General features: G+C 42.3%; 1 protein-coding gene across 2 annotated transcripts in view; it reads left to right on the top strand.

Moving 5' to 3' along the window:
- hmcn1 (hemicentin 1) overlaps positions 1-15,156 on the top strand; it is a 236,173-nt gene that overhangs the window by 160,058 nt on the left and 60,959 nt on the right. For both annotated transcript variants that reach the window (XM_083767894.1, XM_083767893.1), the window contains exons 36-51: positions 1,399-1,522; positions 2,714-2,815; positions 3,392-3,568; positions 4,846-4,997; positions 5,280-5,403; positions 7,836-8,011; positions 8,893-8,989; positions 9,419-9,541; positions 9,705-9,860; positions 10,042-10,323; positions 10,811-10,978; positions 12,706-12,819; positions 13,087-13,173; positions 13,936-14,127; positions 14,501-14,674; positions 14,888-15,001. In XM_083767894.1, the coding sequence (XP_083624020.1) occupies positions 1,399-1,522; positions 2,714-2,815; positions 3,392-3,568; positions 4,846-4,997; positions 5,280-5,403; positions 7,836-8,011; positions 8,893-8,989; positions 9,419-9,541; positions 9,705-9,860; positions 10,042-10,323; positions 10,811-10,978; positions 12,706-12,819; positions 13,087-13,173; positions 13,936-14,127; positions 14,501-14,674; positions 14,888-15,001 (2,362 nt within the window). The remainder of the gene's footprint in view (positions 1-1,398; positions 1,523-2,713; positions 2,816-3,391; positions 3,569-4,845; positions 4,998-5,279; positions 5,404-7,835; positions 8,012-8,892; positions 8,990-9,418; positions 9,542-9,704; positions 9,861-10,041; positions 10,324-10,810; positions 10,979-12,705; positions 12,820-13,086; positions 13,174-13,935; positions 14,128-14,500; positions 14,675-14,887; positions 15,002-15,156) is intronic.

The following is a 15,156-nucleotide window of genomic DNA, read 5'->3' as shown; positions in this document are numbered from 1 at the left end:
CATCTGCTATATCTTTATGGCAAAGGTTCTCAAACCTTTGCTATTAAGATTCAGATTTAAACACATTTCAGACATATTTGATGGTTGTGTCCCAGCCAGGTCTCTAAATTAAATCTGCGTTTCCATGAGTTACCCTGTCCTTGCGTCTTAACCCCTCACATTGAGGATGCATAGCAGAAACAAGGCGAGGAGAGAGGTAACAAAGAATTACATTTGCCCTGCTACTGTGGAGGAGTTTTTAATGTCATGCTGTTCATCTTGGAAAGTTTTCCTGGAAGGACACACAATTTTTTTCCTCAATCATAGCTCCTCAGAGATGCATCCTAATCCTCACCCTTGGAGCCAAGGAAGCTTTGAGAAGGAAAATAAGTGGTCACGTGACTGGGCTGCGCCATGACACTTTCATGCACACTTTCATGGGAGCCAAACTCACACCGGAAGTTCAATGAATACATGGCAGTGAATGGAGCCGGCTGGACCAGCTCATAACAAACATTATTTTTGAACAATTGAGACCTTTGTCATATAATCGGTTCAGGAATATAAATGAAGACATATCACAGGTTGTTTTCTAATCACTTACTTTTCGATGTGCACAGAGTGCACATAATTTAACTAAACAGCAGCAGGTATCGTTTCTGGCTCTGAGGTCTCGCGATACTTGGTACTTTCAGAAAGGTACTTTGTGCTCTCTTTAGATACCATACCTCTATAAAGATTACACAGTGTACACATCGAAAAGCAACACAGCAGACAATAATGTTGTTACATGTCTTCTGTTATTTTCCAGAAGTGATTACTTTACAAACGGTCTCAGTCATTCATGAATAATGTTTCATTATTCACTGAGCTCTCATTGACTCCAGTGCCAAAACTGCCAAACTTCCGGGTAGTTTGGCTCCCATGAAAGCATCCATGAAGCATCCATGAAAGTGGTGCAGCCCAGTCACGTGACCACTTCCTTTCTTTCTCAAAGCTTCCTTGCTTGGAGCTGGAGTAGGAAACTTGGCACGATTGTCAAAACGGCTGACAGTGTTCTACTTCAGGTTCAGGATTGAGGACAGAGCTGGATAGAGACATCGGCCACAGGAATTTGTGAGCATGTTGACCTCATGCAGGGCATTGTAGTCGCCGTAATCCTATTCAAGAGCATGTTATGCTTGCACAGGCTTTGTTTCTTCTCTGTGACAGAGACAATGTCATCATCCACATGAAAACATTGTACACTTGTCAGCAGGACTCGAACCAGCACGGGGAGACCCCAATAGATTTCTAGTCCATCGCCTTAACCACTCGGCCCGGACAACTCACAGAAACAGGCTTGAATAATGCTGTTACAATCTTCAGCATACTGTATCTATCTATTTTAAGCACGCACTGTATGTGTGCTTTTAACAGCTGGAGCTTTCAGGCAGAACACTGCAAGTCACGCAGTCACGATTGGAGGATTCTGGGAGGTACACCTGTGTGGCCACCAACGCAGCTGGAGAGGCTCAACAGCACATACGCCTCAGTGTCCACGGTAACATATAGATACACATACGCCTCAGTGTCCATGGTAACATATAGATACACATACGCCTCAGTGTCCATGGTAACATATAGATACACATACGCCTCAGTGTCCATGGTAACATATAGATACACATACGCCTCAGTGTCCACGGTAACATATAGATACACATACGCCTCAGTGTCCACGGTAACATATAGATACACATACGCCTCAGTGTCCATGGTAACATATAGATACACATACGCCTCAGTGTCCATGGTAACATATAGATACACATACGCCTCAGTGTCCACGGTAACATATAGATACACATACGCCTCAGTGTCCATGGTAACATATAGATACACATACGCCTCAGTGTCCATGGTAACATATAGATACACATACGCCTCAGTGTCCATGGTAACATATAGATACACATACGCCTCAGTGTCCATGGTAACATATAGATACACATACGCCTCAGTGTCCATGGTAACATATAGATACACATACGCCTCAGTGTCCATGGTAACATATAGATACACATACGCCTCAGTGTCCATGGTAACATATAGATACCTTAGAGTATATATGAATAGAGATGACATCCGAGTTCTCCTTCCATCCACTTGCATTAAGTTGCTCAAAAGCGCATGAGGCAATTTCACTCCTCCTTCCGGGTAGGAACAGAGTGCATTCTGGGATGAATTGCAATAGTGAGTGGCCCCAAACACATGAACGCGCTGCCGTTGAACGCGAACGAACACGCACGAGCGTGCGTCCGTCGTGAACATGCACAATGATAGTCAACGGACCAGCGCGTTCATGTGTTTGGGGCCAACTGCAATACCTTCATTTGGCCACTATGTCCATTTCGCCTCAGTGTTTCCTCTGGGTGCCTTCTCTATTCATATATATACTCTAAGATAGATACACATACGCCTCAGTGTCCACGGTAACATATAGATACACATACGCCTCGGTGTCCATGGTAACATATGAATGCACAAAATATACTATGATCCTTATCTAATCTCTTATTTCCTCTGTCTCCCGATCCAAAAAAGAGAAAGTCTATCTTTCTTCTTTTCTATTTTTTTCCTTTTCTGTTACCTGCTTGCTTTGTTACTTAGTATATGACTCAGGGTATAATAGATGGTGACATCTCTGTAATTTCTTGTTCTTGAAAGTCATTTATTCTGTGTGCTTCCTTAGAGCCTCCTAGTATCCCCTACTCTGGAGAAATCTTCAATCAGACCATCCTGTCTGGCTTTTCCACCCAGCTACAGTGCAAGGCCACAGGCAGCCCATTACCTGGTAAGACTCAACTACTTTACCTGCTTACTGTACACAACCCCACACTCACTCACTCCCAGGTCGCTGACCATTTGGTTGCCCTACTCGTAGGATATTTGTGCTGCCCCCTCTCCCAAAGAGAGCACTGTGTTTCCTCATGCAGATCAGCTAACTTTGCCGTTTATGAAGACGCACACAGGCTTACGCGGCGGAGCCACGGAGAAAATTGTTATTATGAGAGTCGGCATGGAACTTTTTGGCACATTTTGTTGCCCCCATCAGCGTGTTGCCCTACTCGCAGTGTGTATTGCGCAGGTAGCGACGGAATTGGAGTAGAGACCATAGTCTCCCACCTGCCTTTCCTAATTTTAAATACCTGCCAGTGTCGTAGTATGAGTTCATGTCTCTAAGCTGTAGGTCAGCGGGTTCTTTCTTGACACGGGTTGCATTTAAGCTAATGTATGGTTAAGTCACTTCATCAGACAGACCAGTCTTTAAGGATCATATGTGAATACCCCTGCTTCATGACCCATTCTCAAATTTAAAACTGATTGATTTCTTCATCTTAATTTCCCCATGTCATTTATATTTGCTTAGCCATTACATGGTATAAAGATGGCCGCCCCCTGACCAGTGCCGCTGGGATGACCATGTTGAAGCGTGGCCAGGTGCTGGAGATTGAGCGTGCCCAACTGTCAGATACTGGAATATACCGCTGTGTGGCGGTCAATGTGGCTGGGGTTGCTGAGGTGTCCCACAGTCTGCAGGTGTACGGTGAGACAATCTTCTAGATTGCTATATATCTGTGTATAATATTCATCTGTGAATCAGACAATATAACACATTGTGCCCACCGGTTCAATGTGTTGGTTCAGATGTGAGTGTGAGTTGGAGCAGAGGCAGAAATGTTCTGGGACCGTGCCCATCCAGATGAGTGTAGTTAGTAACTTTGCTTTCAGAGCATGCCAATGGCTTTATAGGGCTGCCAAACGTATATACCCATTTTCCTTGGAGAGCAATGTATAGAGCACATTATTCAGTGTACTATAAATGAAACACATGGAAATCCATATGAATCCATATGAATCATTCAGAATAAAACTCCACAGGCTCTCCGTGTCCAAAATTACCACACTTTGAGAATGTCCAGGAGGATAAACTTACATTGACTAATCTTCCAATACATGTAGAGAGAGTGTGTGTGTGTGTGTGTGTGTGTGTGTGTGTGTGTGTGTGTGTGTGTGTGTGTGTGTGTGTGTGTGTGTGTGTGTGTGTGTGTGTGTGTGTGTGTGTGTGTGTGTGTGTGTGTGTGTGTGTGTGCGCGCGCGCGACTGCTGCATTGGTACAAGAAATAAATAATTATCAACTTATAAATGGAATAGTAATTCTTCCTGCAATAACTGGCATGAACTTTGTATCCAGGCTTGCATGAACAGTATAGACAAGATGTGTTGGAAAGAAAGTGAGTCTTTACTCAATGCTACTTACAGAATTCTTCTCCACTGCATTTCAGAGACCAACTCCACTACGATTATGTGACAGCTTTACTTGCTAGTTACTTTGCAGATTTAGATTACAAATGATATATCAACTAATAAATTATGATTGATAATATTTGATAATATACAGGTTTGTTTTGTAAACACATTGACAATGAAGGGAAAATGTACGTCATAATGTGACATTTACGTCATATTGTCTCTTTATTGTTAATGGCGTTTAATGTTTGTTTTACATAACCATTACCATTACCATCACCTAATAAACATGAGTTAGACTTTAATATATTAGCGCCCCTCACTTCACACAGGTGTGATTTTTATACTGTATGTTACCAAGCGATTTATAAACCCATAAAAAGAATACTTTTGAAAAAAGTTATTTTGTTTTTAATCCTGTGGAATACCTAATTAAACAGAATAATGTGAGTACTTCTACCACCAGTGGGTATCAGTGTGTTTGTGTAAATTTGGTGATTGTGTGTGGTGGTTGCCATACAGTGCCATACAGCATGTATTCATGAATATTGTCTCTTGCTTGTGGTGTTGTAGTACCTCCTGTCATCTCCAGCCGAGGAGGCATGGTCACAGTGGTTGTGAATGAGCCTGTTAAGCTGGAATGTGAAGCCTCTGGTGTTCCCCTGCCCAGCCTCACCTGGCTCAAAGATGGCAGCCCTGTAACCAGTGTCTCAGATGGCATTCAGGTACCCATGTTTACCATTGTGTCCATGGAGGAATCAGTGTTTTTTAATTTATGTTTTTTCTCAGAACATTAAACATTCAATACAATACAGTGTGGTTGTTTCACAAGTATATTTCATTCCCATGACCACTACATCTAAATGTATTAATTCATTCATGCATTCATTCACTATCTGTGTGCATACCCATGTGCGTGTGTGATTGTATCCATTATATTTCTGTGTGTGTGTGTGTGTGTGTGCACTGTGCAGTATGTTTTCTGATCTGTTTGCTTCTCTGTTTAGGTATTGTCTGGTGGTAGGGTTCTGTCTCTGAGCAGGTCCCAGGTCAGTGATACAGGCAGGTACACCTGTGTGGCCGTCAATGCTGGAGGGGAACAACAGAGAGAATATGACCTACGGGTGTATGGTGAGCCGATCGTACAACACTTTTTTTGTTTTCTTCTTTGTAATTATTTGTTTGGTCCAAAATATTGTGTTTGTTGTCATGATTTGTCACGACTCGAGTTGGCTTCGTACGACGCGTAAAAGGTCTTTAAATAAATACTTTTTGAAATGTCTATGGGGAAAAATGCATTGGGAATTATTTCCTGGGCCTGGCGTCGTCATGAAAGGGGGCGGGACTGCGACGCTCTATACAGATGCTAGATAAAGCCAGGCTTGTTTCAATTCCATGCCAGCTTGGAAAATCAACAATGGCGAACATTGTAAACAAAGTGGAAATGCAAATTTGGAACTGAAGACTGAAGAAGAGGAGGAATTATACAAAGCAGGGTGACATTGATGACATCACGATTAGGACAAAATCAGTTCCTGAGAGCGATTTCCATTAAAGCACCCATATGATATGAAAGCCTGATTGTTCACAATTGGTTATTTGTGGGGATAGAAAACACAAAATAAATTGAAAAAGTTGAATCTTATGTTATAGACGAAAATATACACTAATAGCTGAATATAGGAGGCGCTAGCGCTGCAAAGAAATTGCAAAAAGCATGATATGCTCTCTCTCATATCCTTCACTGTGAGAATGTATTATTATTCCCAAAATAATATATCTCTAATATATCTATATCTCTGCTGTTGGGAAGAAACAAAGCAATACTGCCTCATCAAGGTTGGTGCTGTGACTTAATTGTCAATTACTTGCATGAGAGAGGGAGAGGTGGTGGAGATAGTTGCTTTAGCAGACAGTTTGAAGTAGGCTACTCTGTTGTTTTCACAAAGGTGGTAGGCCTATGTATGTGACTTATGGTTCTGGTTGACTGTGGAGTGACCATCAGCACAGCAAATGAAGGCTGTATATACTTTGTAGTTTGTACTCACACTTGAACCTGAATGATTGTTGAAAGATCCTTTGACTAGAGAGCATATGGAGAGGAAGTGTGGTTTGATGTTTAGTGTTTCAATAAACCTTGTCAGTTTTGCTCACGGAGCTGACCTTGACATCCACTTAGTAGTTAGACAAGTATAAGCAAGTCTAATCTCAATCAGTTTTACTGCATTTGCTCTGGTGAGAAGTAAGTGGATAATTAGCTGGGGGATATCGGAGATTGTGTGTGTGTGTGTGTGTGTGTGTGTGTGTGTGTGTGTGTGTGTGTGTGTGTGTGTGTGTGTGTGTGTGTGTGTGTGTGTGTGTGTGTGTGTGTGTGTGTGTGTGTGTGTGTGTGTGTGTGTGTGTGTGTGTGTGCACTTATATATTTGTGTGACAGTGCTTGACTGAACAAGGTTTTGTGAAATACAAACACGTTTCATGTATTTCTTCTTCCTGTCCAAATAAATAAAGACAGATTTGTTGTGGTAATTGCTACCATTCAGCTTCCTGTGTCTGGACAAACATTTGGATGAGGCCGGGCCTTCCCCTGTGACATGCACTCCATCTGTCCAGCAAACATAATGCACAGGAAATTGGTTGGCAGTCATTTGTTAAGGCCAAGCCAGATTTGGGAGTAAAAAGGCCATGACCTTAAGTAGAATGTGAAGTCTTTGATTGAAATCAGATTGAGATGAAATTACCATCCTAACACTAAATTACAGCTAATTCTTAAGAGGATAGTTTTACATTCATAACAGAGACGGTCACACGAAGGGTGGAGACCTGTGGACATTTGTCTGAATCAGTCATTTAATGGTTTATGAAGCACTGAGGTCAACGTCTGGGTCCCACCACACTTTAGTGCCAAATGCATGATGGGAAATCTAGTTGTTTTGGCATCGGTCTGCAATACTTAACATTAGTTGCCATGGCACTAGTTAGATACAGTAGTTAAAGGGAAAATAAACATCTAAATCAACTGTAGAGTGATTGGGGCCATTTAAGTGCGTTAGGTTAGGATAAGTTTCAATGGAACATTTTGGAAATGAACCAGATCTGGCTGAAAAAATGTAGAATCTGGCCAACTGTGCTTTTATTGTCCAAGAACAATTTAGTTTTAAAATAACTTCAAATGAACATCTAAAGACTCAGTGTACTTTGATATTAAATGAGTAAGATGAGGAGATTACAGTACATATTGTATATGGCTGTAAATGTCTTTGGGCTCACCTTCTGCCAATGATTCTGGAAATAAAAGGCCATCAAACATCTTTCTTGATATAATGTATTTCACATGACTCTCTGGGTGAAGCTCTTTATTTTTTTATTGTTTTGACCAGTTTTATAGCGTTCAAAAAGTCAAAAAGTGGTTCAAATATAAAAATGACCCAAATATTCATAACATTTTGTATACCGGTAGTTGTATTTATTGCAACAATAATGTGAGATTGTCTCACAGTACACCAATGTTCCTCAGCAGGTTTGGGAACCACTGGTAATAATGTATTTTGTTCAATGTGCCACAGTGCCGCCCAACATCATGGGGGAGGAGGCCAATGCCACAGTAATGCTGGGCCGTTCAGTGGAGCTGCGCTGCCAGAGTGATGCCATCCCTCCACCTACTCTGTTGTGGCGCAAAGATGGCCGTCCCCTCTTCAGGAAGCCAGGGCTCACTGTGTCGGAGGATGGGAGTCTGCTCAAGGTAAGGCCAGGTTACTGTGTTGGTACTGCATCCACCTCATGACATAGCTGACTTTAGATAATATATTATCTATGATATGCATCTATGTGTCCTTAGCTTACTGTGTCATGTTGATTACGGTATAAGCACAGTCACTAGGGTTATGGCTTTAGGACATCCTGTTGTCCCAGGGACAAAGATATGGTCTGGGACAGTAGAGAAATTTATTATTATGAATGAAAGTATTACGTTTATGTGTCTTGTGATATATATCATTTTAATAGTGAGGTGGCAGCGGCACAAGCTGCCAGCACTGTGTCAAATACGCACTTACACACAAATTAAATCATACATACTGTAGAAAGAGGGCGAAGGTGTGGAAACCCTGCAATCATCAAAATGCTTGCAATTAAATTCAATGGAGCTTTATTGCCATAAGAAAACTGACGGGATGTGATGCTCTGATTGGTTCAGAAACTTCAGAGCCAGCGTTTCAAGCTGAAACTTCAAATTTACCGTTTCCGTTTCACTACACCTTGTAACATATACAGCTTATACATAGCATCTTATTCTGGAGGGAACATTCAACGAAAATAGTTCATCTACAAGTTCACAACACATTGCAATGTTTTGTGAGCTTGTAGATATGCCATTTCCACCATTTTTGACAAATTATTCTATTTTTCAAAGGTAGGTGAAAAATTGCTATAAACCCGAGCACATAATGAGTCCTTTTGGGAAAATATGATTTTAATATCGAAATTAGAATTCGGAACAGCTGCGGGCAGGACACTGAAGAAAAAGGTTAATTTCAAACGATGTATGGCTGATCATGAATATACTGTACTGTACTCTACTGTATTTTATATCTCTGACATTACTTGTTTGTGAATGTTTGTCAGATTACCGGTGCCCAGGTGCAGGACTCCGGCAGGTACACGTGTGAAGCCACCAACATTGCCGGCAAGACAGAAAAGAACTACAACCTCAATGTGTGGGGTATGCTCAACAATAGCTTAAGCCTGTTGTATACTTGGTTGCACAACGTGTCTTTCACCTAAAATAGCATATTTACAAGTTCACAACGCATTGCATGTGTGGTGTCACAAATTTCCGAGTACAAACTGTAGGAATTAGATTGTAAATTATTGATCCGGCAGGGGATTTGAGAGAATTTGATAGAGATGGAAAATGGAAGTGATGATGAGAGTCCCCTGTTTACATCGGATCTGCAGCAGACACATCTGAGATCAGTGGATAGGAAGATAGGAGGGAGAGAGAGAGAGAACAAAATACTAATTCATAGGCCATTGTATTTAATTTTTTACTTGTACCTGTACCGAACATGAATTATTCTTTACTGAGATGCATCACTGAGGCTTGAGTAAGGTAACAGTGCCCCCTTTTGGTCTCCTGTCATTATTACAGTCTTGCCTAGTATCCGTGGATCAGAGGAGGTTTCTCCACTCACGGTCATTGAGGGAAGTCTGATCACTCTGGTGTGTGAGTCCAGTGGCATTCCACCCCCCAGCCTTACCTGGAGGAAGGATGGTAAGAATACTTGTGTGTGCGTGCATGCATGCATGCGTGCGTACGTGTGTGCGTGCGTTAGTGCATGTATCTTAGTGTACAAATTACACCGGAAACACTTTATTTCCCCCTGGCCCCTGCATACATACCATATTTGAATTGATCATGTGTGTTTGTACCTTAGGAGCAGATCTTAAGTCAGATCCGCACGTCAGGGTTTTGTCAGGAGGCCGTCAGCTGCAGATCTCCAGCGCTGAAAGGACAGATGCAGCCTCCTACACCTGCACAGCCACCAGCGCAGCAGGCACCGCCTCCAAGGAGTACCGTCTGCAGGTCTATGGTATGTCTCATTACCACAACAGCAACCACCTCTGGGTCACTCAAAAGACACATATTAGTTCACTTCAGAATAGGGATGCTAGGGTTCACGTGGTCAAATGAAGACGGGTGATTTTACTGTTTATGCGAGTAACTTCTCCTGGGGGAGCGTGTCCATCACTCACCCACTTTTCTCACTTCAGTCCGCCCTTCCATCAGACGCAGTGAGGGCACAGCCAACGATGTCACCGTGACCAAAGGAGGCGATGTCACGCTCCAATGTGCGGCTGATGGTGTTCCGCGTCCAGCGGTCACATGGCTGAAAGACGGACGGCCTATCACGGGCCAGCACGGGGCGAAGGTGCTGAACGAAGGCCGGCTGCTGCAGATCAAAGACGCCAAGGTGTCGGACACGGGACGCTACACCTGTATCGCTGTCAATGTGGCAGGACAGGCAGACAGCAAGCATGATGTCACCATTCATGGTAGGAATTAACTGATTATGTCAAATCATTCTGTCAGAGTGTCATATTCCTCAATCATAAATTGTGTGTGTACGTGTGCGTCTGCGTGTGTGTGTGTGTGTGTGTGTACATGACAATCAATAGCAATGGTTCTGTTTTTTTGCCAAAGACACACCAAAGTGCAAGTTAATATCTGTATTCAAATCTGCATAGTGCAAGCAAAATAGCTTTGGTAATACGTGTTATTACGCTCATTTATTTGTATTTACTAATACCAAATAAAATGTTTAACCACTTTTTTATATCATCATGACGATTTATTTTAGTTTGTAGATTTGTATTGGGAAATGAGTGCGCACAAAGTACTGAACTTGTTGTATAATGTGTGGCTGTCACAAAATCTCAAGGCACACCTGGACTGGTGAAACACTGATGTAGGCTACAGTATAGAGTCTCGTTTTCTGTCCATCTCTGTAATGTCCATTCTTTGTGTCGCTCCTGTGTCCAGTCCCACCCAGTATCATTGGTCAGGTGCAGGTGCCTGAAAATGTCAGCGTTGTGGTGAGGAACCCTGTGGCTCTGACCTGCGAGGCCTCGGGCATCCCACTTCCTGCCATCACCTGGTTGAAGGACGGTCGACCGATAAAGGCCACCAGCTCTGTTCGCGTCCTGTCAGGTGAGCTCCCATTGGCTCGGTCTGGTTTCTATGATGAGAGTCATGGTGAAGTGGTGCGATAGTCTTTGTATTTACAATATTGCCCTGAAGTCCAGGTTGAACTCGCATCAAATAAACTATTTTGTAGTTTTGAAGTTCGCAAGAAAATTATGCAGTATACCTTTTATGTAAATTAAAAAAAACAAACAAACACACACCCATCTACAAGCTTGTAAATGGACTATTTTCACCATCCATCATACGATGAAGTATAATGGGCTTACCTAGTTACAAATATTAAACAGTTTCACAGCTCTGAGATAGAATATCAGTTTTCCCAGCTACAGTTCAAAGGCCAAGCAGTTGCAATGCATCACTGGTAATATGGTGTAATGGGATCATTCAAACCTGGGCCAAACCCAACACAGTTAACAGAACCTGATCTATGCAGAGACAAACCACTGGAACAGATTTAAAAGATGGAATGGGAGCTCAGAGAATGAATAAGTGTCCGCGGCTGTGTCGACCTGACCCCTGAATCTCTTTTCTCCAACTGAAGATCTAAAAGAGGCCGTGCACAGACATGTCTGGGTAATCCCATTTGGTTGTCAAATCATGGGCATTTTGAGGCTCGGCTCAGTGTAATGTAATGGAAGTGATTTAGGAACCATAAAACGTCATTCCTATGCTACTGAAATACGGGATTCACACTACTGTGACTACAGACAGGCCATGATCTGGTTTAGAGACAATTGTGTCTGAAATGTAATATTTCTGTGGACAGAGAGGTAGGCTCATGTTGTGGTGACTGTTGGTTCAAATCCTGCATGGTGATGTGCTTGTCCTATTACACAAGCACCCACAAGGACTTGTGTCTCAGTAAGATTCATTTTCATAGGATCATTTACCGTGTTGCTTAAAGTTGAGATGAAACGTGTGCTTAGGATTTATTGTGTACGTTTTGAGAAGTGTAATGTGTAAGACTAACATTGTGTCAGTGTGTGTTAGTTATTTGCTCAGGTGGCTCTATTAGAGACATTTAACATCCAGTTATAGCCTGTTTATCTTTCTTTGTAAGGAGAGGATAATACCCTGGTATCTCAGTTTATTAGTTAGAGTATATTTAAACAGCTGTGAATGTCCCAATCCTCTCCAGGCACTTAATGAGATAGATTGTGTGGAAGGGTCATTTATCTTTGACTGCAGTGCAGCAATGTTGTTGGATCACTTTGTCTTTAGAGGTCTTCAGGGATTCCCTTTTTTCTTTTTTGGCCACTTGAAATGCATTATGTTTTATCTCCCTAGAGTCCCTATTCTGGGGTTGAACAGTTTCCACTGTTATGCCGATGATCAAAACAATGATGCAAACTAACTTTCTAAAACTCAAATGCAATATATCCAAAATCGGCCCAGACTCCCTCACCCGCTCCACTCATGACTTCTCCCTCCATATTGATGGCTCCACTGTCACCCCCTCCACCTAAGTTTGCAACCTTGGTGTCATCCTGGACCTCACCCTCTCCCATGTCAACCAGATACATGAAAGGCAGATCAATGCCTTCTTTCACCTCCGTAACATTTGTAGGAAAAAACCTTTGCACACCTAGAAATCAGGCGTATGCACAGGTGCGTAGGCCAGTGGACATCAATGAAAGGAGTAGAATACACCCGCACACTGTGTATTTGCTCGGTACATGAGTATTTTCTTTTTAATAATTCAACCAATACTTGTCCTGTTGGATGTGAAGGAGGACGGAGCCTGCGCCTGATGCATGTTGCAGTAGAGGATGCTGGGAGGTACACCTGCATTGTATCGAACAGCGCTGGAGAGGAGAGGAAGAACTTTGACCTTGACATCCTTGGTAAGTAACCAAGTCCACATCAATGATAAATAATGACTAAATATATATTTTGTTTGTTTATATCTCTGTTCCGAAAGACCCGGTGACAAAATCCAGTGTCGTGAAAATAAGTTTCAATCAGCATGTTACTGAATGTCACTAGAGAAAACGCAAACATTTAGTGTATTATTATTATGTATTTTAATTGACATACCCTGCCCTGGACTCTCTACCCATGTCTGAGGAAAGACTTTAAATGACTAGCTATGGCTTATTTTCTATTTGCAGTGCCACCTACCATTGTGGATGAGGGGACTGTGGTTGACACAAAAGTGAAGGAGAAATACAATATAACTCTGACCTGTGAGGCCACAGGTAAGTGATATCTGCAACGTTATTTTAAAATGACATAAAGGCGGAGCACAGGTCTCCGCCAGCCAGGTCGGGTAGGTTATTGTGGGCCAGCAATGTTCGGAATTTCACCACAATCGTATGGTTCAAAGTGAGCCACGCCCACTCCTGCAAACTTTAGATAGCAAATCAGGATGGAACATGACTATTGAGATCATGTGTACCGATCTGCGTGAAATTTGTATAAAATCTGAAGGAGTAATATAAAAAAATGTGTTTTACATAACTCGGCCTCCTGGTATAAAAGGCAGCTATGTGAAAAATGCAGGGCTGAGGTTTTTCCTTGGCCTCTGGGGAGTGCGCATACAAAGTTTTACACAGATTGGTGTAGTTATAGGTAAAAACATGAATCGCCCTGTTATAGCACCGCCATGAAGCTGATTTGAACATTTTAAAGTAGCATTTCTTCCTCAGCTTAGTGGGAATGTGTGTACAGAAATTCATGGCAAGTGCACACTGTGTTCATGATTTGAGACATTTTTGAGGGCCGCTAGCGCCATCTATATACAGCTTTTGTCCTCACACGTCTCAATATTTGCCATTGACAATGAAAGGAGAAATTAGGTAAAGATTTCGCCAAATATGACGTAAATTAAACATCAAAACATGAAACGCCATTGACATTGAAGGGAAAATGTACGTGCATTGACGTGTGTAAATGTTTGTATGACATGCCCAGAACAGGGACACTAGGCTTGTTGTGGTTAACCATGGCTCTCTCTCTAGGTAACCCTGTACCAGATATCAAATGGCTGAAGGACGGGCAGCTGTTGGTGCCTGGCGGACGACACCAGGTGTTGTCTCACGGTCGCTTTCTCCAGATCTCTGGTGCCCAGGTGGCAGACACGGGACGCTACAGTTGCCTGGCGTCCAACAGTGCAGGGGACCGCAGGAGGCATTTCAACCTCAATGTTCAGGGTAAGAACACTGCTCGAAAGGTCCGTGCACACCGGGCACGTGTCGAATAAACAATCCGAAAATGTGCCAGTGAATATTTCACTCCAAACTATGAATTTGGTGATGCCTCATTCATACAAGCTGATATTCACTGAGACAAATCTACCTCTTTACGTCTACATTACGTTTCTTTATTGCTGTGTAATATTTGTATTTGTGGATGTATTCATGACACAAACGACAGTTTAAAATAATGTGAAGTAATCTAAACAGATGCACACAGTCTAAACAATGGCGAGCAGTAAAGTAATATATGAAGATTGGTCAGGTCAAAACATAATAACATCATTAAGATTTTGAAGAGTTGACTAAGTTTTAATGTGCTTCCTGACAGTTTCTCCCACTATCTTTGGCTCTGGTCCTGAGGGCTCTGCGGAGGAGGTGACAGTCACCCTGAGCAGCCCTACCTCTCTGGTGTGTGAGGTCCAGTCCTATCCTCCTGCCCTCATCACTTGGCTCAAAGATGGCGTCCCCTTTGAATCGAGTCGCAACGTCCGAGTCCTTCCAGGTATGGAGTCAAAATGTTTTTGTGTTAATTTAACCCTGGAAGTGTACAATAAATGGAACCATATGGACCTGTAAAGGGTCCATTTGGTTCCATTTGTACACTCTCAGAGTTGCAAAATGAATAAATTAACACAGATAATTTTACTGTGTGTTATACAATAGAATGGAATCAGGTAGGTTATTTTTTATTCATTCATTCACTTTGCTTTGACAGGTGGGAGAACCCTGCAGATTCTCAATGCTAAAGAGGAGGATGCTGGGAGGTACACCTGTATTGCCACCAATGAGGCTGGAGAGTCACTGAAGAATTATCAGGTCACAGTTTATGGTGAGTGGCATCAGTTATCAGTTAATCCAATATGAACTTGTATGTCCTGTGTTTAATTCATGATGTGCTACTGTATGTGCATACTGTAAAATCAGGGTATTCCTGCCCATTTTGATTGACAGGTAGAAGGTTAGGTGTGCCATATGTACAGCTTT

This window comes from Protomyctophum parallelum (genome assembly GCF_964188405.1).
Source record: "Protomyctophum parallelum genome assembly, chromosome: 6".
Taxonomy (NCBI): domain Eukaryota; kingdom Metazoa; phylum Chordata; class Actinopteri; order Myctophiformes; family Myctophidae; genus Protomyctophum; species Protomyctophum parallelum.
Note: the sequence above shows the minus strand (reverse complement) of the source record. Positions and strands in the feature narration are given on the sequence as shown.